The sequence below is a fragment of the Sparus aurata genome, chromosome 23 (genome assembly GCF_900880675.1).
Source record: "Sparus aurata chromosome 23, fSpaAur1.1, whole genome shotgun sequence".
NCBI lineage: Eukaryota > Metazoa > Chordata > Actinopteri > Spariformes > Sparidae > Sparus > Sparus aurata.
In genome coordinates, this window is record NC_044209.1 from 8,877,454 (window position 1) to 8,890,671 (window position 13,218).

Below are 13,218 nucleotides of genomic sequence, written 5' to 3' on the forward strand. Positions count from 1 at the left end.
CTCTTTGCCATTGAAGCATAATAACCACATTAAAGCAAAAAAAGGAAAAGAATTTGAAATAAAGGAAAGAAGCAGTCTGAGTACCGAGCCAATTACCTGCCTAATCCTGGGGCAGAAGATATTCATGTTGGTTTAATACGATTATGTTAGAAAGTATAACCACCATCTTTAAAAGTGTTATTTGTACGAAAAAATGACATTGTACAAATGTATATTTGAGTCTCATGAGACATTTTGGGATGGCGGCTGACCCGTACTACAATCCTACAGTCTCCGTTTTCGACATTTTTTGAATGAGACTCAAAAATGAATTTTTCTGACAATTAGGAGCTTTAACACACAGTCAGGATGGCCCCATTGGACAATAAGTTCACACTACTACAGCCATCTTTAAAAAAAAAAAAAAAAAGTACTATAAATAATGTTTAGCAAATCAAATAAAAAACATATTTAATAACAAACATTCATACATTTCAACGTATTACATATGATGTCTGGTCATTCTTTTTGTGTTTTATATTTAACTGAGTGCTGCAAAGAAACAAGATCATACGCAGCCTGTCAGTCATATGTTCTACGGATGCATGACAAGTTCCTTTAGAAAATTTGTGCATTATGCTGTGACTGTTACCCTCTAGTCGGATTGAGATAAACCGACCGAGACAGCTATTTAAACAGAGTCTGATGCTGCGCACTGTCACGGGGTTCCATGGTGTAATGGTTAGCACTCTGGACTCTGAATCCAGCGATCCGAGTTCAAATCTCGGTGGAACCTGTCTATGGTTTTCTTTTTTCATTTTTAATTAACTTCTCAATTCATACTAATGGTAATACGATATGCCCCTCTTACCCAACATAACTAGGTGATCTCCATAATTATCACATTACACAAACGACTACAATCCCGTATTACCACCCTAACAGATTACACCAACGGAAATGGCTGTGTTTCTTCCGGGTAACTACTTTGTCACGCCAAACTTCTCCTTTCAAGATGGCAGCAGCTATGGATGTTGATACGCCGAGCGGCACAAACAGTGGAGCCAGCAAGAAGCGATTTGAAGTTAAAAAGGTATGGTCGTACAAAGTAATACATTTTCGTGGCGTAAAAAACTGTTTAATCAGCCAGCAACCCAAAATGACAGTTAGGTTAACACGGCTCAATGCCATTAAGTAGCTAGCATTGTAACGTTAGCGCTAACTCAGTGTAGCCTAGCATATGAACAGCTTACGCTAGTTAGGTTAGCTTGCTGTTAGCCTTCCTCATACAGGGAATGAATTTGCACTTCTCTTTTTGGGGACTAGCTTAGCGCTAGCTATTTAAGAACAAAAATCTATAGTGATATGACGAGGAGCCCCAGCCTCAGCGCACGGATTAATCAATTAAAACCCCGTACTAATGCTAACATAAAACCACAACTATTAGCAGCAACGCTCTTAACTCTGAGAGCTAAATTAACCTAGCCAAAATCCATTCCCCGGGATTGAAAGCCCACACAGTGAGTCAAAACGATACTCTTATTGATTAGAATATGAAAACATCACGTTTCCAAATTTAATTTCAGAATGTTTGGTCAGTCTAACATAAATATGATTGACTTTGTGCCTACTTTCTCACATATTGACCGCTTCAGGCACCAAATAACCACTAAGTACTGTTGGAAATCCCACATTAAAGGATATGATTGTCAATTAATATTGCTAGCTATGACTATTTTATGTAATTATCTTTATTTATAAGTATTTTATTAATCTAATGGGATTATTTAACTCTTTTCTAAAATGCTATGCTTCACTATGTTTCTCAGACAAAGACAAGAGCTAGTAAATGAAATTCACTTGTCAATCTCTGATTAAGTAATCTGTCATTTCCTTTCTCCTCTGTGTCAATAAGACGACCTGCAGTGAATGTGTCAGTCAGATAATGTTTGTCTGTGATTCTGATCTCCCCCCAGTGGAATGCTGTGGCGCTGTGGGCCTGGGACATTGTGGTGGATAACTGTGCTATCTGTCGGAACCACATCATGGATCTCTGTGAGTTCACTTCCTTTGACACTATCGCACTGTGAATGATAAATGACTTCTTAGGCTCAAACTGACTTTCATCAAACATATCGTCATCGGTCTGTTTTGTGAAAATCCGTGTTGACACATCTCTCCCTCCCTCATCAGGTATAGAGTGCCAGGCTAACCAAGCTTCTGCAACCTCTGAAGAGTGCACTGTGGCCTGGGGTGTCTGCAACGTGAGTCTCCATACCTGCCTCTAATTGTCACCGATCAGAGGCACCTACAGTCCTGACAAGACATAGCAAGAGCTTTATTTAAATCAGAACAGTGGTGTGTTGAACACCCTGTTCGTTGTGAGCACTGTTTTTAATAGAGCAGGAGTTATGCACGTTGGTGCTGATTGTGCAACACCTCTGAAAACATCCACCACCCTAGAGAAAACATACCTCAACACCCATTGCACAACTCTCCATGGACACATGTTTTCAGATTGAATAAGCATCAGGTCTGTTATCGCTGTGCTACAAAATGTCATTTTTTTTCCTACCATATTTAAATAGTTCCCAGTGACAGCTTTTCACAAAGTCTATGTAGTATTCCAGGAAGCTTGGACATTGCGTCTGGAATACTTTTTACAATGCAAATTTCTAATGCTATAAGTGTCACAAACAAAATTAGTATCACAAATTTAGGAGGTAACTTTAACCTTTAGACTAAACATTGACATTATAGTTCTATAGAAAACATATGCACATATAGATTGTCTCCAACTATACAGTAAGTTTTTGATTAAAGTACAGTTAGTAGATTTTGTTCAAATGACAAATTCACATTGTAATATCACAGTTAAATGCCATCTATTGTGATTCCATTGGCCTGTAAACTGTAAGATACCTTTGTTTTGGTTTCTCAAAAAACATTCATGTCCTTATCTAAAATCATAATTTCTGCATCATTTGTGTCTAGAAACTTACACAAAACTCTGTCATGATCAGATGACTTTTATTATTTAGTGTGCATTTTACAGGTATGAGCTGAAGGAAATGTTGCTCCGATATCAGCTCCAGATACATTTTCAGCCAGTGTGAAGAACAAAAACACTCATGTTAAATCAATAACTTATCTAAACACACCTTAATTGTTTCCTATAAGTGTTAAAACCTCTCTACAAAGAATTTTGCACCATTTTGACAAATCAGCTGGTTTGGTAGAATGAAGACTGTAGGGGCCTTCCAGGAATTTGTCAGTAAATATGCTAATTGATGCAAATCTGTCTTACAAAAATGCAGGAAACTGCTTAACGTGACACATGTGTAAGTAGCCTTTGACTTGCAGAAGAAAAGCCCTGAAAATATTAATAGGTTGTATGCAAGAGAACAGGTGTGATTACTGCTTACAGTATTGCAATTTCACTTAATATAGGTGGTCATTTTTTCCTGTATTTACAAACATTAATGATGCAAACACACTCATAGCAATAGAGTAAAAGAAGAAAACTGGTTATTATGAATGTTTAATTATGAAACATTAAACAGTTGCTGTTTGTGCTCAGGTGTATGCTGCATTAATTCACGTGTTTTCATTTTTCTCTTCCTCAGCATGCCTTCCATTTCCACTGTATCTCTCGCTGGCTGAAAACCAGACAGGTGTGCCCTCTTGACAACAGGGAGTGGGAGTTTCAGAAGTGAGTATCCGTACCTTGTAGTGTTGTACACATGCATGTCTTTATTATTTTAACAGTTCAGTGAATCTTACTTTTGGTGCTCATTCATTGCCTTAGATAGTGACAAGTTGTGAATATGGGTCGAGATGAACGGCTGTATTGACAGTATGTCCCCTCTCTCTCTCTTTTTGTCATCTCTTTACAGATATGGACACTAGCTGTATTATTGTTGACTTTTTTTCTTGGCTACTTCAAGAGTCACCCTAACTGCTTTTGTTCCCTCCCAACTGTAATCCACGTTGTTATTTTACACCCATGTCTTTGTTTTAGTATATTGTAAGTACACAAATAAAACGAAACGTTGTCACAAAACTGATGTTGTACTTCTTCTGGTAGTAGGGTTTCTGATGGTTCGGTGTGCTGACTTTTGAAAGCCAGAAACTGTATTAAATGAAAAACCGTAGTTCAACATTCACTTTCACCACTTGGATGATGGTTAAATAACATTTTTGTGGACAAAAGGCTTTCTTCAGTGAGAAGAATTTGCCCTGTCAGATCAGACTGACTCCATGAGAGCCAGGACTGAGCATGTGTTACACAGCAGTAATCCTCTGGCTGACACACAGATGCCCTGGGAGGATTAAGTGGCCCGGTGACCCCCTCTCCCTCTGGGCCTGATTCGTGCTGCAGCACCTGTAGGTGCTCACTCGTATATATCGAGTTCCTGCTCAAAACTGTGTTGGTTAAATATGATAATCTGGTTGGAGCTATAACCAGAAATACTATGATTCATTCTAGCAAAATTAAGTTTGATAATGGATTAAGGTCATTTCTTAACTAAAGTATTTGAATAATTTCCTTAATCCACCTTCTAAATTCTGAATATTTGCTTCCTTTGTTCGTTTCTGTGCTGGTTGACTGAACACGTCAAAACCTAGACATATTCAAAGTGCTCAAACAAAAAGTAATTTGATGACAAACCTCAGGCTTTATGTAATTATGATGCACATTTTTAACTGTTTTGATTTAATTGAGAAAATGATGGAGGGGGGAGTAATGAAAATAATTGTTAGTTGCAGCTTTATAATGGATTAATCTATCAAATATGTGCTATTTTTTAAAAGGGTCTCTGGAACTGCATTAGTTTGTTAGCTGACTCCATTTGGAACTAATGTTCACTACTGTTGCTCTGTTAGCGAGCAGGGAGAGACACAGAGGAGGCGCTCACAGAAAATCTGACCCATCCTTCACAGAGGAACTCAGACCAGCAGCATTAAAAACCTTAAATTGTCCACTGGCTTGTATACCCGACTGAAAGGGCAAGGTATCATTTTTCACATTAGAATCTGGTCATATATTGGCAATAAAAAAAGCCAAATTACATAGAGCCCCTTTAACATCAGAAAATGCTGACATGCCTACAGTTACTTTAAACGTTGATGAAGAATCTGGAACTAGTATATAATTATGAATGAAAATGGTCTAAACAGCCTCCTTAACTTTTAGGGTAGGCACCATATCTATCCAGGACCTGAGTTGGTGTTTGTGTAAATTCACACATCAACCGATGTAGATGAACCGGTTTAGTGAGTACAAGAAGGTCTTCAATTGAGACCGCGAAATTCAAACAGTGTTTGTGCATGTTGTCGTTCTGTAAAACCCTCTAGCTGTCCAAGATGCGATGCAAAACAAACAAAAACCTCCTGTCAGACCTGTTTTGCAGCAACAGAGGTTTTATTATTGTGGATCATTTTTTTTTACCAACATAGACATCAAGATCAGTAACTTTTTTGCATCTTTAATAATAGATCTGTTAACAAAAAGGTACTGAAAGTTGTGTGTGAGAGATCGGCTCTGCTCTGAGAAAGAAAAGACCGGTAGCTAAAACATTACCATGTATTAAATGGCTGTAGAAACGTTTCTGAGCTAGTGTCTTAATGCATGAGCTCCCAGTTTAGCGTTTCCAGATGCAGGTTAACAAACGTCAACCTGTAGTTAAGTGAAGTCCCAGCTGAGACCGGTCAGGAGTGGCTGTCACACCTGACCCCTAACCATTGGGTTGGTTTGTTGAGACATTGCTAACAGTGCTAACAGGCTGATTTAGAACATTTAAAAAAAGAACTCGCCACGCTTTCTCTACATCACACCAATTAACCCGTCACCCGCTCCCCCTGTTTGATCTGCCTTGTGGCTCTCCACCACGTATCCACTCCCCTCTCGGCTTTGGTCCTTTTTTTCTGTCTACGGCTGTGGTGGTGCTCCAAATTTGGCACTCAGCTTGGTGACGAGGGCCATGATTTTGGGGTTGTTCTGATACTTGGCGATGTTGGCTGGATTCTGAGCCACATCTTGGAAGGCAGCCATCACCTCGGGGTCCTGGAGTTAGATACAGATGAATATGGTCAACCTTTATTCATGAAGACAGCGATATGGAATTTTTTTTTTGTTCTGCTCCCCGGATGCGTGGGCGAAGGTTAACCGTTTTTTTTACAGTCACTTTCACATTTAGGTGATCCAACTGGCCCATCCCTTTTTTAATTTGCTCCTTGTCCAGTCCGGTCTCCAAGCTTTTTGGCAGCTTTTGCCAGCTAAAGTACAAGTAAGGAAGTCTACTTTAAAAAGCGTTATTCCCGTTCAAAAAAATTCTCCTACAGAAACACTGCTCCTGAGGTGTCACAAACGTCTCGTCAGCAGTCCCCTTTAATTCCGTGACTTAGTCACTGTGTCAACATTTACATAAACTATGCTTATAATCATAATAGAAGTGAAACTAACTGGAAGCTGAAAACACGACAGAATCAACCGGAGACATGCTGAGCTTTGCTGGCTCAGGTGTGTGTGAGCTGACCAATCAGAGCAGACTGGGTATTTGGGAGGGGGTCTTAAGGAGACAGACTAAAACAGAGTCTCAGAGGGGGAATACACTGATGCATTTTTTGAGCATTTAAAGCATGTAAATCTATTCTAGTAGTCACCCACAGTAAAATAATGAACCTGAAAATAAGCATGATGCCTCCTTGAAACACTGTAGGGCTCGGAACTTGGATTGGTAAAAGAGATCTGGTTTAACCAGTTAATAGCATAAATGTTACTGGTTTTAAGGCCATGGATGGATCTATTAAATAAAAACGTTTGAAGGCGTCTACAAAAAGTGAACAATCTTCATGGTTTACTTTTTCTCAAGTATATTTTGAACTTGTTGGTGGCATTTGACTTTCTTTTCATTTGTGATTTTGATTTCCTTCCCATTAAAGTAGAAACATTGCATTGAGGAGAGGGAAAGCCTTAGTTATTCTGTCATACCCACTGAAATGCAACAAAGACATTTCTGGTTTTAGACAGGCAAGAGTAGAGCAGCTCAGATTGAGGTTTATTTCTATTCTTCCTTCATTTAGTCAGCCGGACATGTTCAAACTCTGACTTATGAGTGCTCTTTTGGTTGTATACATTTTATTGGGCCGGCCCAGGCTCTTTTTTTCTTTGTTTGTTTATTATTTATTATTTCTTTTTTTATCATTGAATAGAAGTGATCTACCAAGCAAAAAAAAAAGAAAAAACGAACTTCAAGAACTTCAAACTGACCCACAGCTGAGCGACAACATGAAGACGGCATCTTTTGTTAGTCTTTGTCAAAACCTGGCTATACCTATAACACAGCAGTGTTCAAGGTCCCATGAACATGTTATTGTATCATTCTACCATCTATTAGTACATCAGGAAAATGCATTTTCTATTTTTACATAACCCACTCACCCCTTCCGTCTGTTTCAAATGTAAATTTTGATGACTCATTTCTCTGTCAGGGGTGCATGCAAAATTTGGATAAAATGTGATCACAGATTGTCGGGCAGTCCATCCTCCTCCTCCCGACTTTAAAACCCTAGAGGTCTACATTTGTCTTAAAACCAGCCGGCACTGACAGTAATAACACTGATGAAATGAACATGAGCGACATCCCAGTCAGTCAGGTTGAGTGGCAGTGATACACAGGTTTCTACCCAGTAAAACTCTGTTGTCCTCTGGGTAGAAAACAGCTGGAGCTTACCGAGCTTGCCTCTCAGAACGCTGGCTGTGAGAGTACCCTGGCTGCTCTGTGTAGAAACGACCTTCCCCTCTCTCGGTTTTTAATCTCTTTGAGCAAACAACAGGATAATGCATCTAAGTCCATCTCAATGTGCCACTGCCAAAGGCTCAAACTCACTCTCTGGTGTGTGGAATTAAAACATGACTGTCCCCTCATCATCCTCTTCCCCCTGAGTAAGTGGGGATGGGGGATGATTTGGGATTTGTTGTCCTGAACTCTCAAAAACACAGACAACCTGTTACATGTGAAATTCTGTATGTCTGAATAAACTGACTCGTCACAGGGCCTTCATAGTGTTTAAAGCATATTTGACTTCAGTTTTGTGTTAGCGAGCTTTAGAGGTGCTGGTGCATGGATTTAGTTACCTTTAAACGCAGCCATGCTACCCTCCTTTCCAGGCTTTATGCTAAATGAGACCAAGTTGATTTAACCATCAGCTGGCTGTAGCATCATCTTTACCCTCAGCAAGAAAGTGATTTAAAGATCTGTATGATCCAAGTCATGGGACATAGCTGTAGAAGTGATGGGATGCAGAGGAATAATGGTGAGCAGTGAAATCACCTTCATGGCGTTGAGCAGCTCAGGATCCTTCAGGAAATCTCCCAGACCAGGCATGCCGCCGGGGGCTCCACCTGGGAACCCAGCAGCACCTGCAGAACAACAGTGAGGCTAATTAACTGTAGTCTCTCTCATAATAACATCTGGTGGGTTGGTCTCATCTCATCATGCAAAGATTTGGCTTGTTTCCACGCTCTTACCTGGGAAGAATCCTCCTCCTCCTCCTCCTCCTCCTCCTCCTCCAGACTGTCGTGCTTCCTCCTCCTGTTGACAAACAGAAGAATGGCTTAGAGGTCTACAAAAGTTTGACGCATTCAGGAGTTATGGCGGGTTTCTACTGCTGTTTTGGAAACTCGATGATGCAGAGAGACATGGCCTGCTGCTGGATTTGTTCATAGTCCAAGGTGGGAAATTAGAAAGCAACTGATCATTCACTAAGTCCAATCCTAGCTTAGCAACCGTAACTATACACGGCAAGTCTGAGGGTTGGGTGTCTTTTTCTTTTTTTTTTTTTATGCGTTTTTAGACAACCAAAAACATACAAGCAAATGTGTAATAAATTGATTAAACAGCGTGTTTTTTCTGCTATTACATGCTGCAAATGTTAGCATTTCTGGCTAACTATCTTACTACGTACACTGGTAATCGAGCGTTACTATAAATCCAAGGAGAATTCCACGCTACATTATTTTGTAAGTTCATAATACTTTATAATGGTCCAAATTCAAGGGCCAATTATTGTATTTTTCTGCCTGAAATAGGAAACTCCGTCAGCAACTCACCCTCTGAGCCCGCGCGTGCTCCTCTCTGGCTTTCTTTATCCGCTCTTGTCTCTCCTTGATCTCCTTCTCCTCTCTTTTGCGCTCGTATTTGCGTCTGTGCTCCATGATTTTCTTAGCCTGATAAGAAGAAGGGAACCATGCCATGAATGACCACAAATATCACAAACTCAGAGCTGGGAGCTTCATCCGTCAGCACCTCCCCATCAAACAAACAGTTTGTGTGTCGGGATTGTGTTAACACCAAAAGAAATCACAAATAACAACTCCTCTATTCTGTGCTTGAAATACATCAAAATAACATCTGTATTACAGTTACTACAAACACATTTAAAAAGGGTTCTTCATTCCCTATCTGGTATCATACCTTAGGCTGGACCTCTTTCAGCATCTCGCTGGCAGCCTCGTCATAGTCCAGTTTACAGGCTGTGGCCAAGTCCTTGGCTGCCTCCTCCCAGTGGCCCAGCAGCCTGCAGCAGCACGCGCACACACACACACACACACAAACACACAAAATAAAGTATCATCAGAGTACTAACCAGATGGCATTAACAGCATGATGGCACAGAGAAAGACCTGAATCAATTCACTGACAATCTTGGCTCCATTAGTTCAAGTCAGCCATCTTCAAACATATTTTTCGTTGCACCCTTTAACCGCATCGCAACATTATATTGTAAGATGAATTTACTAAAATTGTGATTTCACTTTTAAAAAGGCATGTGTGTGCAAAATAAACAGAAATAACAAAATAAAAGCACAGACATGTCATCCATCTGTGCCGCTCCAATGTTTTACGATGGCAGTGAAAGAAATACAAGCTTCAGCCAACATTTGTCAGTGTTTACAATGTGATTTCTGCGTAGTTTCACACTGTACTTAGATCGGCTGCATGGTAGAGGTGGGTTTTGGCAGCAATCGCATTGTGAGAATCTGGTCCTACAGTTCTGACACTCTACATTTCAGGCAGTCAGCTGATGAAATATGAAAATGCCAGTTGCCAAACAAAATGAGGTGTGTTATACTTGTGAAGTGTTTACACTGAGGGTTTGGTTATGTCACGCATGGGTAAAAGGTGCAGCTCCAAGTCAGGAGTTTGTTCACTTAACACATTAGAAACCATGTGCCCTGTGGAAGATCTCTTAAACAGATATGTACTTGTGAGCTTTTCCCCTCCACTTGTACGGCTGTGCAGAGTCTGGGTTGATGCTGATGGCTCTGTCGCAGTCTCTGATGGCTGCGTTGGGTTTCTGCATCTGGATGAAAACACTAACATGAAAAGCACAAGTGATTACACTCAGTCATCATTATAAAAGCAAAGAGACACCAAAAGCCCCTCCATGTAACTTTAAGGTAACACTGTAATGCGTTTTCATGAGTAACTGAATGAACAGCACTGAGGTTTCTCACCTTGCCCTCTTGGCGTATAGGATGGCGAGGCAAGGGTTCAGCTTAATGGCTTCAGTAAAAAGATCCAGAGCTTTCTGCAGGTCGCCTGTACCAGAAAATAAAGCGTGAAAACAGTCATTTTGAGTATCTTCCTAATTACCCAATTAATATACAAACTGTGTCTGCATGCACTTTTCAGTTTGTGAACAGAATATCAACCGACCTTCCCCTAGAGCATTGATGGCATCCATCTTCTTCTCATTGGCCTGATCCATCATCTCCTCTGTGATCTGAGGAAAAATAAGGACACTGATGTTCAAACAAATTCTGTCTGAAGTGGCAACAGCTTAGCTCGTTATTCCAGGTATGGAATTTCCTTTAGAAAAAAAATGTTTGAAGAGGTATATGTGTGCATTATTCATAGATAATATAAATTTTACCTCAATATTTTCAAAATCTCCCATCTCCTGTGGTTCATCAGTGTCTGGCTCGATCACTCCATCGTTGTCAATTTCTGAAAAGGCAAACAGATGACACACAAACCATATCCATTACTCTTCAAGCAATATAGGTAGACCATTTTTCTTATATTTGAAAATGCCATCAAATAAAACAGATACTAGACTTTCAACGCAGCATATGTATTAGTGGGGACACAGTTGCAAGCTATGCTAGGGGTAGGGTTAGACACATGCATTTACCGAATATATAAAAGACCGAAGGCCAGTCTTTATGCTAAGATAAGCTAGGCTAACAAGCTGCTGGCTCCAGAGTGATGTCAAGCTTCTCATTTCATTCTTATCACAAAACTCTGAACTATGTTTTAATTCAACCAGTATGTTGCAGCGAAGGTACTTCAAATTGGCTATTCTACACTTGTGCACACATTTTATGTTAAATGTTTACATGAGTTTATTAAACTGGCCCCATATGTGCATGCGAACCACAAGCTGCAGAAAAACATGGTTCAACTGGTAATGGTAGATCTAGTCTCTCAACAGGAATCACATCTTTAGCTGTGATCAGAGAAACACAATGTTATAGGCTGAGATGGGCGCACAGTACCTATTTCACTCTCCTCACTCTCAGACAGCAGAGGAGCCTCAGGATCAGGAGGTGGAGCTGATGTAGATGTAGGTGAAGGGCCACAAGGACAGCCACCCTACAAGTGAAAGATCACTCTGTTACATCATGTGACATGTGTGAAGACTTACAGGTAACTTCTCAGCTACAAACACAATTCATCTCCAAATATTTTCTTATATTTTCCTCTTATGAACAATTATCAGAATGTGACACAAGGCCTAATTATGAAATGAAATACAGACAAAATGAATATCAAAAAATCAAATGTAAACATAACAATTTTGATGCGTTACCTGGCATGAACCCTTTGTGCTGGATGGAGCAGGGATTGTTGCGCCCATGCTGAAATAAAAAACGATGGAGATCAAATCAGTGAGAATACAAGGAGGGCCAAAACACATATCAAATGTGTTTTATTCTATCAAACATCTTTTTCTCAATTTATTTCCCAGAAAATGTACTTTTTAAATCACACATTATTGACATCAGTATTTATTACAATGTTAAGATACGGGGTCATGGTTATTACTCGATTAATCGTTGGGTGTATAATTCCAACAAATGAGGCCCAGAGAGCAAGGTGATTTCTCAAATCACGTTGTCAAACAGCATAGAATACTCTGATTGACTTTTTAATTAAAACTCAACCTAGTTGAAAATTAATTGTTTGATGAATTTTGTGATACATATTTTCACACACACACACACACACACACACACACACACACAGAACGTGGGTTCCATTGTTTTAACTCGAAAGTGGGCAGGACTAACGGGAGTAGGCACGTGGTAAGCCTGCAGTGTGTTTGAGAGTTTATCCAAGTACTGTTGTGACATAATTAAAGAATAAATACACAATTGTAATCAAGATACTTGTGCAGTCCAATCACAGGTCAGGCTTCACTGAGGCTATGCTCCGAGGCGTACTGACCCATGCAGCCAGGTCCGGAAGAAGCTCATCTCTGGCAGGTGCAGGATCTGTGGATTGGACTCGCACATCTGCACGAAGGCCTTCAACTCTGTAACCTTTCGAGGGTCCATACTGCTCTGTCACGCCCAGCACTCAGCGCGCTGCATGTGGGGAAAACCAGCGAGGAGAAAACACAAACTTATTAGCCAAGACCGCTGTTTACATGCTCAGCTGCTAATGACAGAGTAGGCTATGTAAGCTAACATGCAGGTATTGAATGAGCGTGCGCTAATGTTAGAGCCTCACTTTGTTCACACCACGTAAATTCAGCAATATTTGCAATTAACAAACTAGCAGGGAAGCAGCCGTCCACAGCTAGCATTAATCACTATTCATATGATGGTCGCAAACCAGAAGTTTCTAGAAATGACAATCCTCCGTGACGCGGTAACCGTTTGACGCATGATAACGTCGTTAGCTAGCTGCAACACGGGCCGTGTTTAACTTCAACATGAACACTTCGTTTCTACAGCCAGTGCATTTTACAACGCGAGTGGAAACGCACCTGATCGAAGACGCACACCGTTGACAGCCAAGTAGAACAACTGCAGAGTGAGGTTGCAGCAGTCTTTTTTTTTTAAATCACCTCAACACAGCTACTCCAGTAGTGGCGACGCTCCTGTGTTTTCATTCAGGCGAGGTGCCGGACAGACCGACAGGGCTTTGGGGAGGATTTGATGCC

The 13,218-nt window shown here is 40.4% G+C and overlaps 2 protein-coding genes and 1 non-coding gene across 4 annotated transcripts; 2 read left to right on the forward strand and 1 right to left on the reverse strand.

The window, feature by feature from the left end:
* Positions 1–703: 703 nt before the first annotated feature.
* On the forward strand, positions 704–775 carry trnaq-cug (transfer RNA glutamine (anticodon CUG)). The gene has a single exon. It is a non-coding gene; the product is annotated as a tRNA-Gln (tRNA).
* Positions 776–913: 138 nt separating this feature from the next.
* rbx1 (ring-box 1, E3 ubiquitin protein ligase) lies at positions 914–4,042 on the forward strand. The gene is made up of 5 exons (XM_030407235.1): positions 914–1,072; positions 1,956–2,034; positions 2,173–2,243; positions 3,606–3,691; positions 3,876–4,042. Exons 1-5 carry the CDS (start codon positions 995–997, stop codon positions 3,886–3,888), a joined length of 327 nt encoding a protein of 108 aa, XP_030263095.1. The 5' UTR covers positions 914–994; the 3' UTR covers positions 3,889–4,042.
* A 1,343-nt stretch (positions 4,043–5,385) lies between these two features.
* On the reverse strand, positions 5,386–13,196 carry st13 (ST13 Hsp70 interacting protein). Of its 2 annotated transcripts, none has more exons than XM_030407233.1 (13): positions 13,042–13,196; positions 12,498–12,637; positions 11,860–11,908; positions 11,546–11,642; positions 10,921–10,994; positions 10,704–10,770; positions 10,502–10,586; positions 10,250–10,360; positions 9,459–9,561; positions 9,095–9,211; positions 8,513–8,576; positions 8,316–8,404; positions 5,386–6,046 (listed from the first exon to the last, which is right to left on the reverse strand). In XM_030407233.1, exons 2-13 carry the CDS (start codon positions 12,605–12,607, stop codon positions 5,912–5,914), a joined length of 1,101 nt encoding a protein of 366 aa, XP_030263093.1. In that variant the 5' UTR covers positions 12,608–12,637; positions 13,042–13,196; the 3' UTR covers positions 5,386–5,911. The 2 variants fall into 2 exon arrangements, with proteins under 2 accessions (XP_030263093.1, XP_030263094.1); XM_030407234.1 differs by lacking the exon at positions 13,042–13,196 and adding an exon at positions 12,783–12,923.
* Positions 13,197–13,218: the final 22 nt, after the last annotated feature.